General features: G+C 38.9%; 1 protein-coding gene across 1 annotated transcript; it reads right to left on the minus strand.

Moving 5' to 3' along the window:
• Positions 1-1,229: 1,229 nt before the first annotated feature.
• Positions 1,230-11,739, minus strand: si:dkey-8e10.3 (serine/threonine-protein kinase SBK1). Its single transcript, XM_017716472.2, has 4 exons — positions 11,721-11,739; positions 8,605-8,781; positions 6,195-6,397; positions 1,230-2,236 (listed from the first exon to the last, which is right to left on the minus strand). Exons 2-4 carry the CDS (start codon positions 8,771-8,773, stop codon positions 1,589-1,591), a joined length of 1,020 nt encoding a protein of 339 aa, XP_017571961.1. The 5' UTR covers positions 8,774-8,781; positions 11,721-11,739; the 3' UTR covers positions 1,230-1,588.
• Between the last annotated feature and the right edge of the window lie 253 nt (positions 11,740-11,992).

Here is an 11,992-nt window from a genome sequence, read left to right on the forward strand (position 1 = left end):
ATTTATGTATTTATTATATTTCTTACAAAGGCCATAACCTGTTAAGGTCAATCGGCAAAGCTTTAAAATGCAGTATTAGTGTCATTTCTTACACAAACTGAGAGAAGTAAAGGTTTTAAGCTTTCCACCATTACATCTGTTGTGACAACAGTCCATGTTTATAGGTATAGTGATTGGTATAATGTAATGGGTAACACCTCTGCATTCTACGCTGTAGACTGGGATTCAAGCCCACCTGAGTAAGCACCCTACACTGTACTAACAAGAGGCCTTGGGCAAGACTCCTAATGCTATCATCGCCTATCTGTGTAAAAAGATCAAACTATAAGTCACTCTGGATAAGAGTGCCTGCCATATGCCGTAAATGTCAATGTTATAGCCTCAGCACCTGGAGTGATACCTCAGCATGTTTTGTGTTGCTATTTTACCCTTAAGTTTACAGTTAAATTTACATAAAGTTTAAAATTTCTCATTGCCAAAAGACATCAATGTGATAACACTGCAAACACATTATAAGTTCATCAGTGGAGGTAGGCCATTCTAGTGCTACAACACTCTGTGATTCCAACTGTAGCGAAAACCAAGCATACCTATACAATCGTGTTACACTTCAAAGAATAATGCAGGGAAAAAAATCTTACAAACCATTCCTTAAATTCATGTCCTGAAGGCATATATGTGTACATATATATATAGGAGCATATATGAATGTAAAATAGTGATGAAATTGTACAGAGTGATATGAACACACTTCAAACAGCTTCTTAGCCTAAGACTCTCAAAGTCTCTTCCTGCTGAGTGGATTATAAATCTAAACATACACTTTACCTCCCACCAGTCTAGACATACACGTTCCCCACCAGTCTTTGTTAGTTTGGTAGCTTTTTAATGGAATACTTCACCTTAAATATGCTAATATAGCCAGCAGTGAATGAAAACTCCGGGATAAGTTACATTTACGCTGGAAACGTTTAACTAATTAGTCAAATACATTTATTTAATTTATTACAATTATTAACATTAATTCAAATTTACACTCTAACTAAAGCACAATGCTTAACACAAGCCTTGATAGGTGAAGCGTTTCTATAAAAAGTCTTGAACCCCTCACCCCTACGTTGTCCCATCTTTGTCCTAAGTTTCCTTAGAAATTTCTCTATTAGCTTATTAGCATCTTACTAGAAGGTTAATAGAGTACAATATGCTAATGTAGCTAGCAGTGAATGAAAACCAATGGGCTGTCCTTGACATGCTAACTGCTCAATCTGTCTTCTTTAGACAGAACCCTGTTTGTCAGCCTTATTAACAGTGTTAGCATTGATGGAAATAATTCTATGAAAAGTCGTTCCCTCGTCACCCCATTTAACTTTCAGGTCTTAGCTTGAAAACCTCATTGTTAGCTTGTTAGTTTTTAGGACACTTTCACACAGATTTACACAAATGCTAGCAGTAAATGAAAACTAGACAGTATGATTTAGTACTTCATTTACAGGGTGACTGGAAGCCCCACTGGCCTTCTGTCTTAACAATTTGAGCTATTTGGGTTAGCAGAATTCTTAAACCTCTCACCAGTTGTCACATGACAGCATTACTGCAGCACTGGGCTGCTTTTACAGGGGCTCAGAGCTGACGTGGTGCTAATTTTCTCACTGTCTTCCATCAGTCCATTCAGGCCCTGTGACCTTACCCACTCTTTACCCAAAAACCCTTTGACCTCTTCTGGCAAACACCTTTCATTAGCATCCAGTTCTAGCAGCCTTCCAAACATCTTCATACATGTTGGTGTGAACCGCTTCCACTGTGAGGGAACAGGGGTCTTCTCCGGGTCCTGCCGCCAGTCAGCAAACTCCTGATAGAAGTCGTCTGTGTGCATGCAACAGTCCCAGGGGAAGAAGCCTGTGAGGATGCAGAAAAGCAGCACTCCGAAGGCCCAGGTGTCCAGGCTAGGCTCTACACTAAGCGGGGGGGCTTTTACCTCTTCCTGACCATCCTCCAGGACCATGGCGCACAGCTCCGGGGGCATGTAGGGCAGTGTGCCCTTGATGAAGCGAATGAAGGTGCCCCTTTTCTGAGTCAGGCCAAAGTCAGCCAGCTTGACCCGCCTACAGTGGCTGTCCAGCAGAAGCACATTCTCAGGTTTAATGTCACGGTGAACCAGGCCCAGCTGGTGGATGAACTCCAGAGCACTGGCCACCTGGACAGCACAACGCTTCACTGCACACTCTGGGATACCCACCTGCCAGAAGAAAGCAAAATTCCCATAAAACCATTTTACCAGAGGTGCATACAGGGTGTTAGGAAACACTTTGCATTGTAAAGAAGTAAAAAGGGTTGTTTTATGGATTTTTCACCATTTAATGTTGGCAGAATTGTGTATAAACTCGGATGATGCCTGGTTCCAGTGGTCCAAAACCCAAAGCCAAAATTTGACTCACTCTGTATGATTGTTTATTTAATTAATGAATCATGCTAGATCCTTGGCCTAGAAGAACATACATATTGCTGCTGTTCAAAAACAAAAAAAAGAAATACAAGTATACAAGGCAAAAACCTTCTTTCCCTTTAATGTAGTGTAAGGTCGTGTAAAAAACAAAATCGGAATAATTTTGGTCAGTTTCTATTGGTCCATTCCAAACTTTGAGACAATGTAAAGGATAGGTGCTGGGTTCCAATTATGGATGGAAAGATGGATGGTTGGATAGCAGTGTTACAGTAGCAAGACATGTTATTGCACATAAACGTACAAATATTTCACAGAAAAAAAGATATATGTTACAATAAAGTATGAGAGAAATAGTATATTACAGTACATTACAGCAGCAGGTTATGATATATTGTGCAGTGTGTATTAACAAGAGAGGTGATACAGTGATGTGGTTCAGCACAGTTCAGACAGCAGGGGATCAGTACCATATCTGCAATAAGGAGACTCGTTGTAGAGCTGTATAGAAGTGGGTCTCACACAGCGCTCTTTAGCACCACGCAGTCTGACACTGAATGTGCTTTTCTTTTTATCCAGTGTAACATGCAGGGGGGTGAGGGGTTATCCAAGATGACTAACAGCTTGTTGAGCATCCACTGTTCAGCCACAAAGTCCAGCTTGACTCCTACAACAGTTTAATTTGTTCAGAGCAGTGGTGGACAGTAACTAAGTAAATGTAACTCGTTGCTGTACATAAGTAGTTTTTTCATGTATCTGTACTTTACTGAAGTTTTTTCCATTTTGGGCGACTTTTTCGCGGCTTTTTTCTGAATTTATACAAACACCATTTCATTTTATAGTAAATTAGTTTGGGCTGGTTTATGTTTATGAACAGAGGCCTACAGATCAACATAGTAAAGGAGCTCATCTGTGATCCTGAGTTTAAAGCCAGTTTTTATTAGACTTAAACTTGGAACTAAGTTACAAAGTAATCTTAAACTGAAACTTTGCTTGTGTGTAAAAGTGATTTCAGAGCCACTCGGTTCTCCCTGATGGAAACTGTTTACCTTCAGTGTTTTGTGCTTATGATCATTTTAATAGACGTCAGTGACTAATTAATATTACTTTAATAACAGCTTGGTTTACCAAGAGTGACACTGGAGTATTTTGACCTAAAGTGAGTTGATGAAGCCAGTTTTCTTACAAAAATAGTAATAGGACATTAAAGTCAAAATTAATCTTTTAATACTTAATACTTTTACAGTTATTATTACACTACAATACTTTTTCAAGTGGAGGTCTAAAGGGAGGAACTTCTAATTTTACTAATAGTAATATTTACCTTGGTGATCTCTACTTTAACTCCAGTACATGATTTGTGTACTTCATCCACCACTGGTTCAGAGCACTGAACAAAAATGGGAAAAAAGACTCTTTTTTTTTTAGCACTATGTACAAATTGCAAAGTGGCTATGCCTCAGTTTTTTCTGGCGTAGGGCTTGTCTTCTCACAACATCTCACATCATAGCCAAAGGATTTCTAATATAAAGTGGCTCCTCTGGGGTGTAAAACTCCTTTAGTGTTGTTGTGCCTTAAATCTTTTTATGTATGGAGTTTAATGTTTCAGAGAAGTCCACTGAGCCAACACTCTTTCTCTAGTGCTGAAAGGAAGCTGGGCAGCTGCATGGCTCTACGATTCACGCGCTGACCCCTTCCAAGAGCTCCTGCCTGTATGTGCAAACATTGCTGAAATGTGCTGAGCGTTTTCTGCAAGCCTTCTTCCGTCCAACCTGTCTGAGACATGATTACTCAATGCTGAAAACTTGTCAACTCGTATTTCTCAGTTAGCCAGATAACTTGAGACTAAAGTCAAGCCTGTGTAGGACAACACAGAAGAGATATTCCAACTGCACAATCTTTTCTTTGGCCATAATTTACCCAGCCTTACTGAAAAATTGTGCTTTAAATCCACCCCTCCCCCACCTCCCAGGCTGGTAGTGTACTTAATATTTACACTGACAGTAGGCCTATTCTGGTCCAATGACATCCTGAACCTGATACTGTATTTACAATACTGTGAAGTTGTGCAATGACAGTTATGAAGTGATCAAAGGTCTTCACATCAAGTCAAAATGTAAACTATGGAAACATCAGCTAAACAAACAATGAAATGCACTGATAAATTAGGTACAACTGCAAAATGGTGAGCATCCTGGTTATGTTATTTATTTATTTATTTATGTTATTTTATTAACGTAAATCTGTTGCTTACATAAGGATATTTTTAGTTATGTACTTTAGTTACATTGTATAACAGATTTAAATGCAAAATCAGTGGATTTTAACTGATAACATCACCGGTAGTTTTTATTAACCAAAGTAATGAGCTTACATGTATGGCATAGCTAATGTGGCTATGTAGCTACACATAGCATTTCTATTATTTATAATATTGTACTTTTTTTTTCGTATTTTAATGCAAAACGTGTTCAGGTGAGACACATTTTGTTGAGGTGGGACTTTAGGGCTATGTGTCAGACAGAAATCACGTGCATCGCATCAAATTCTACATAGCTCTCTGCTCACAGTTGATGGATCAGAGTTGAATGTAATAGGTTTAAAGTCTAGAGCAGCAAGGCTAACAATGATGCCTGACATTAGCCAGTATATTACCCTGTTCCCAGTGTCATCAACAAGCCAAAATGTTGGCACATCATCTACTGATCCACTGACTTGCAAGAAAGTGATGACTGCCTTTCTTCTGAAATAAAATCTGTGAGCTTTAGCATTTAGTTCCTTTGTATGCCTTCTTTAAGTAAAAACTGGACAGCCCTGCTGATCCCATATTTAGATAGGCCGCTGAAACGTACCGTATAGCAAGTTGCAGAAGCAAATGCTTCTCAATGATCACATTCAGAATCCTAATAAATCAGTATCTAAGAAATCTTCAGTAAATGCTCAAATATTTTTTGTTATTTAATATACTTCCAGTGCATATGTCTACTTCAAATATATGCATATAATGTATTTTGACCTTGTACTTAAATATGACTAAAGTTCTATGTATTCATAAGCATAAGCAAGGAAGCTTAACAAATAAAATTGATTAGGAAAAAAAAGCCATCGCAAAGCCATTGTTGGCAATTATAGCTTTAAGACTTCTATGATAAGAAGAAATAATTTTTTTCCAAAATTGTGGTTCATTTTTGGTCCATTTCTCTTCGGCTCCCCCAGGTTACGACAGTCCCTCTGATGAAATTGTGATTTCAAAATCTGTCAAAGGCACTGAAATCAGGAGATTGGCTTGGCCATGCAAGCACTTTCAATTTCTTTTTTAGAAACCTGAATTATTTTTGCTTCTGAGATGAAATTCTCCTTTAATATGTTCTAGTACATCTCTCAAGTTTCCTTTGATTACATGTAACACACTGGTAACATTTGTTGAGAAGTGATCACATATTGTGATGCTCCCACCTTCATACTTAACTGTGGATATGGTGCCCTTGACATCATACATGCAACCTTTCTTTCTCCAAACATGATGAGCTGAACTATTGCTAAAGAGGTACATTGTTCCAAAAGAGCCTAAATAGTTGGGTCCGAATTGTAGAAGTGCATCTCAGAGGTGGTTTGTATGGAGTGTAGGAACAGAGATGATTGAATGTAAATTAGGTACTTTATATGAATCATCGTGAAAGCAGTTCTGCATGTTCTGTATGGTATTACTGCATATTCTGTGTGGAGTTACTGCTCGTTCTGTGAGAAAACAGACCCGAGGCTGGATGACAGCAAACAGGTCTCGTCCGACCACCAACTCTTGAGCGAACCCATAGTGTTCGTCTGACTGGAAGGCAATTCCAAACAGGCCCACAATGCATGGGTGGTGGGACAGGTGCAGGGAGATACAGTATTCCCGCAGGAAACCCTTCAGCTTGGTGGACGCTTTGGGCAGAACTTTCAGAGCCATGGGCGTCCCTGCAGTACACATGCCAAGTAAAAGAAACAGGAGAGGACAGGATCAAGCATCACCCACTTAAACAAACATCTTCAGAGACACATAAATTTCTACAAAGGATTATGACTTTTTATTCGACACCAGGTTTTACAACTGCCTGATACCATTTCATGGGAACGGCACGTTATAGCTTTACATATCACTACAATGAAATCCTGTAGACTTTGATCACAATTCTTACTGATAGGACACAGGTGGAACCGATCTACTGTTTCAGGATTTGAGGGCTACATACCAGGCAATAACACAGTGGAGCACAAAATGTTCAGTGAAGTGCAGTCATTTCTCATTTATGCCTTCAGCAAAGAGGGATTCCATAACAAATTTCCTGGGAATCCTGGGAATATGGGAATTTTGGGGAAATGGGAAGGTGCTATATTTGTAATATCAAAGTCTGATATCAAAGTGCCAAAAAATATGGTTCTTTGGTAAAAGAGAATGGTTCTATATAGAACCATAAACACCCGCTGTATGATTAAAGGATTCTTTGCATCGTAAAAAGCTTCTTCAGATTGACTGAGACTCTAAATAGAACTGGTTCAAAACGAGTTCTGTGTAGCACCATAAAGGTTATTCTATTGTAACAATCTTGACACTGCAATAATAAAAACCCCTGGTGGTGCTATATAGAACCCTTTTTGAAAAGGTTCTATGTTGAATCATCTACAGCTTATTCTGCATCAATCCAAAGAATCCTTTCAATATACAAAGAACCCTTCATTCATGCAAAGGGTTATTTGAGTGTTCATGGTTCCATGTAGAACCATTTTCTTTACTAAAGAACCCTTGAAGAACCATCCTTTTTAAGAATATACTGTAAAAGCTTCAGTTAGTCTCATGTTTCTCAGGTCAATGTCTGGTCAAGGCACTACCGGTTTTGACCAGTAGATTAAATGTGTCGACCTGAGTGGGTTCAGTTTGTTTAGTATCATCGTGCATTCAGATGGTTGTAATTTAAAAATTAATTTCCAGATTTATCACAAGGAAGTTGCAATCAAAATGTTGACAAAGGTGAAAATACTACTGGACCCAGGAAAGTTACCTATTACCTGAGTGTACCAGCTGTGACATCACCAGGCTGTATGTACTCTGACACCACATGAACATGCTGGTATCACCAGCTGTAGTGAACAACCAAGAATACATTTTTCGCAGTGAGCAGAGCAATGGCATTAATCCATCCCTGTCATTTTTACTGATTGCTACACATCTGGTAGTTATTTGGAGACATGATAGTTTTCTGACATTACACGTCGACAAGGCTGTCCCAATTCGCCCTTTCTCTTCATAACTGGATGCACTTCTGTTTGTCTGCTGGTTCATTTGGTGGTCTTTTTCAACTCAAAGTCAATACTGTCACATTATCATTGCAACTACCAGTAGAGAAACTGGTATATTTATCTTGTGAACAATACGTACAGGCCAATGCCAGCTTGGTCTTCTATTTCAAGTGATGTAAAAGAATAGTGACATGTGACCAGTGTGTTCTCTGACACCACTTCAACACAAACTCATAAACTAAATATCATAGAACTTGCAGAGAATAGAGAAATGCACAGCTTGTCATCCAACTTTGAGAGCAATGCATCTGGTTTAGTAGGACTAAACACAACATTAGCATATCGCTGCTTTCGGAACAAAACCTTGTGTTTTCTTTTTTATCGTTTTTCAGTTTTTGGCATCGTTTGAAAATACCTGTTGTTCTTTACAGTGTGTGTGAATTTCATAGTGAATGAACCCAAAGAAACGGCCCAAAATGAAGTCTGGTTGCATTGACTTACGTTAAAAGTAAAGTTTGTTTTTCCTTCTCCTGTAAAGTTACCATTTTGGAGATACGAAGTTTTGTTCCGAAAGCCACGATGTTCTCTTCCTTTCGGCTGGCTTTAGCGCGTATCTTGTTTAAGGATTCCAGTAGCGCATCTACTTAAGATGTTCCCGTGCTCTGGGTATTAGAAAGATGGACGCAGCACACAGTTCCTGCCTTTATGCCTCCCAAGTTACAGTTAAATTACTGTTTACTTCTCAAGCTGATAGATGCTGGATGTACCAAGTTCCACTGCGTTTCTATAGAGAGCTTGAGGAGTATTCTGACTTGATCTTGATAGTAACTTGCTAACCACTTATTTGTAGGTCAGTGAAACAAAAAAGAAGAGATTTTGCAGATTACCTCGGCAGCGATGAGTGACCAGCAGCACCCGGCCGTACTTGCCCCGGCCAATCTCTTTAATCACGTTGAAGTGTTCCTTGATGTCCAGCTGACACAGGCTCTGCGCGGTCAGCTCCATCAGCTCCTCAATAGGGCTGCTGCCCTCAGCCACTGAGCCCAGCTCAATCATCCCAATGCCTGCAATCACATACGGGGAACAAAAACCATTGTTGATTTCTCTTAAATCTATGAAAATGACTATGTAAGAAACTTCCAGTCTGCTGCTCACTAAATATATATTAGTGGGATTTTTAGAACAAGGCAGATCTGGAAATGAAGTGCTTTTTGTGAGTGGGTGCTTTGCTAGATTTGTTAATGGCAGCATATAAATACCAGATAAAGATACTAGAGAGAATAATTCCCCTCATAAACTGACTGTTTGACATTTGCTGTGTCTCGCAGCTGTAATAACATTAATAATCAAATTATATATAATAATAAATAGTACTGAAGTATTTCTTGGAGAATAAATTGGGCATAAACAATATTATAATGCTTCTAGTACAAATAAGAAAGCACTTATGAAAAGTGAAGATAATAAAAAATGTAGGAAAAGGAGCTGAAGTGTTCTAAAAGTAGACACACTAAAAAATCAAGACATTTATTTTCAGTATACAGAACAACCCCCCACCCCCCCCCCAAAAAAAAAAAAAAAATCAGCATCAATATTTAAAAAATAAATAGCTGATGTAGCAGAGAACATACGAAACTGCTTGCTGTGCTAATTTTCATGACATTTTATTATTTATAATATGATATATTGAGTATTTTCTAGGGCAGGGGTGGGCAATTCATTTTCCTAAGGGGCCACATGAGAAATTGGAACAGTTTTAGAGGGCCAGACTAATATACTTACCTCAGTTCTGCCCAATATTTTGCAAAGACCAGCATCGCTTTAACTTAAATGGCTTCCTGTTTCTTGAAATTTTGTGCGATATTACTAAGCTGGTCCTGACTGCTGCCTCCCTGAGTGAGCGGAGCTTTGTAAAAAATCCTTGCAGCCTTTGCAGCTTCGCTAGCAGATCTTCAGATGGCCGAGCCCGCTCTGCATCAGCCGAGCTCTTGGGTTTCTCCGCGGGCTTACTCTCGTAATGGCGATTCAGACTGTAATGCTTAAACACAGCTATCTGTTCTCCACAAACCCAGCAGCTTTACGTTTGACTTCAGTCAATAAATATTTAGAAGTCCATGTCTTGTTAAAAACTCTGCATTCAGCGTCAATCTTTCTTTTTTTAATGTTAGCGCACATATTTAAGGGCTAAGATGTCCAGGTCAGTTCTAGGGGTTAAAAACCATGACAAGTATTAATCACCTCTGCTTTATTACCTGCTGCTACTATTTCAGAACAAAGTCCCTGTTCCTTTAACCAGCACGCTGCCCTCGGCGGCCTCGAGAGCAGGACGTCAACTGCTTTTAAAATCATTCAACACCTCTTAGACCCTCTCTCTACTATCTCTCCATTAGATTACGGACCCTCCACTCACTTATTCCGCCTGGAGACTCTCACCCCACTAACTCATACTGAGACAACAGCAGCAGTAGCCACATTTCAGACTACTGTACAGGACAGACTCCTCCATCAGAACCAGAAGAGAACATATAGTGAGCATTGGTGCATCATGAAATAAGAAAATGAGACCACGACTGCTCCATTTCAGCTCGACAAAGAGAACACGCTATATACTCAGAAACATTTTGTTCTTTAAAAAATAATGCAAGTGTATAGGAAAACTTTTACAGGGGACACACCTGAGACCGAATAAGATTTCTCCTGACAACACAAGTGGACAGATATAAAAGTTTGCACTGCCCAAAAGATTGTAGTCAGAATATGGAATTTAGGGCCAAAATTATAGAAATATATTTGTCATGTATACATTGTGTTTACATGCTTCAGTACAAAGAAACAGTGCTGCCTGTACTGTTAGTGGCCAAAATGTGCAGTGTTGTGTCCAGGGGTATGAGCAATAGAGCCCAGTTGGCGAAATTGGTATTAAATATGAAAAATATTCATTTTATCAAATCGCTGCTGCTGGAATGAAACCTCATATCTACATTTTTATCTGTCGTTTTTTCGTTTTTGACATACTTGTTCTTTATATTGTGTGTAAAGCTTATTATAAATGGAATAAAAGAAATGGCCCAAAATGGCTTGTAAAAAGTCTGGTTCCATTGACTGACAGTGAGAGTAAACTAGGTTTTATTCTTCCCCTGTAAAATCACTTTGGAGGTACGAGGTTTTGTTCCAACAGCAGCGAAATGCTAATAAAGTGCTAAAACTACAAAAACAGTGAATTACAAATATGCAAACTACACACTGTCAAAATTGCTTAAAGCAGTTTGTGTAATGGAGCAGAACAATAACAACATGATTGAAATCATATGCAAAAGTTTGAACACGCCTGGTCAAATGATGTTTTATGAAGTTTCTAAGTGAAAATAAGCTCAGCATCCTATAAACAGAACACACATTTAAACGCACAGTTACTGTTAATTTGCTGAAATGACCATGTTGGAAAAAAAAATTGTGGCCTGTGAAAAAGTTGTGGCACATTTTAAATGTTGTGTTTCATTTTTTTTTCTGACATGTTAAACAACAAATAAATAGAATAAGTGCTTGTAGATGATGTGTTATTTATTTTCAGTTAAAAAAATCAACCAAACATGTCATTTGGCCAGGGTTGTTCAAACCTTGCACACAAATGTATATCAAATGTATCACTGTTGCTGTGGGAAATATTATGATAATCTATGAGTTACTGTTATGGATTTGGAAAGCAAAATAACTAATAAAGCCAGTTGTATAAGTTCATAGATGTGAAAATAGCTGGTATTTGAAATGATCCTCTGTCTGTAAAAACAGCCTCAGTATAATTGAACAATGACAAAGAAATGAATGTATTAAATGAAATGAATCATAACACGCAACGCAAATTGCCCCAAATTCAAAAATGTGGCTACTAAAACGGTAAAGACAAAAAAACATATAGGTCAACAGCAGCATTGCATTAGTCGGTTCTACACACTTTAACATGCACACTCTTTAAACATGCACAGATCTGGCTAAAGTGTCCCACCTTGCACTGTCCAGCGCGTGTGATCATTGCGAGAGTGAGGAGGTCTTTCTCTCTCTCTAGTGTGAGATCGGGGAGTGGCTAGTCAGACTGGTGCTAACTCTGCAGTTGAAGCCTCAGTAGCTGAACATTCTGCTCCTCTCAGCTGCTGAATGCACTCAGGCTCAGTCAGAGAGAACCTGTGCAGCTCTGAGTGGAGAAGGCAGCTAAAGTGCCCTCAGAAATGTCCCTCTGTGTCACCACACACTCATACATGAACACGACACATCTCCAGC

Source organism: Pygocentrus nattereri, chromosome 28 (assembly GCF_015220715.1).
Source record: "Pygocentrus nattereri isolate fPygNat1 chromosome 28, fPygNat1.pri, whole genome shotgun sequence".
In the NCBI taxonomy this organism is placed as follows: Eukaryota; Metazoa; Chordata; class Actinopteri; order Characiformes; family Serrasalmidae; genus Pygocentrus; species Pygocentrus nattereri.

Coding starts and splice junctions, on each gene's coding strand:
- si:dkey-8e10.3 (XM_017716472.2), bottom strand. CDS start 8,773: ATGATTGAGCTGGGCTCAGTGGCTGAGGGCAGCAGCCCTATTGAGGAG. Junction 6,398..8,604: donor GGTCACTCATCGCTGCCGAG/GTAATCTGCAAA, acceptor TGTGTACTGCAG/GGACGCCCATGGCTCTGAAA. Junction 2,237..6,194: donor TTGCTGTCATCCAGCCTCGG/GTCTGTTTTCTC, acceptor TTCTTCTGGCAG/GTGGGTATCCCAGAGTGTGC.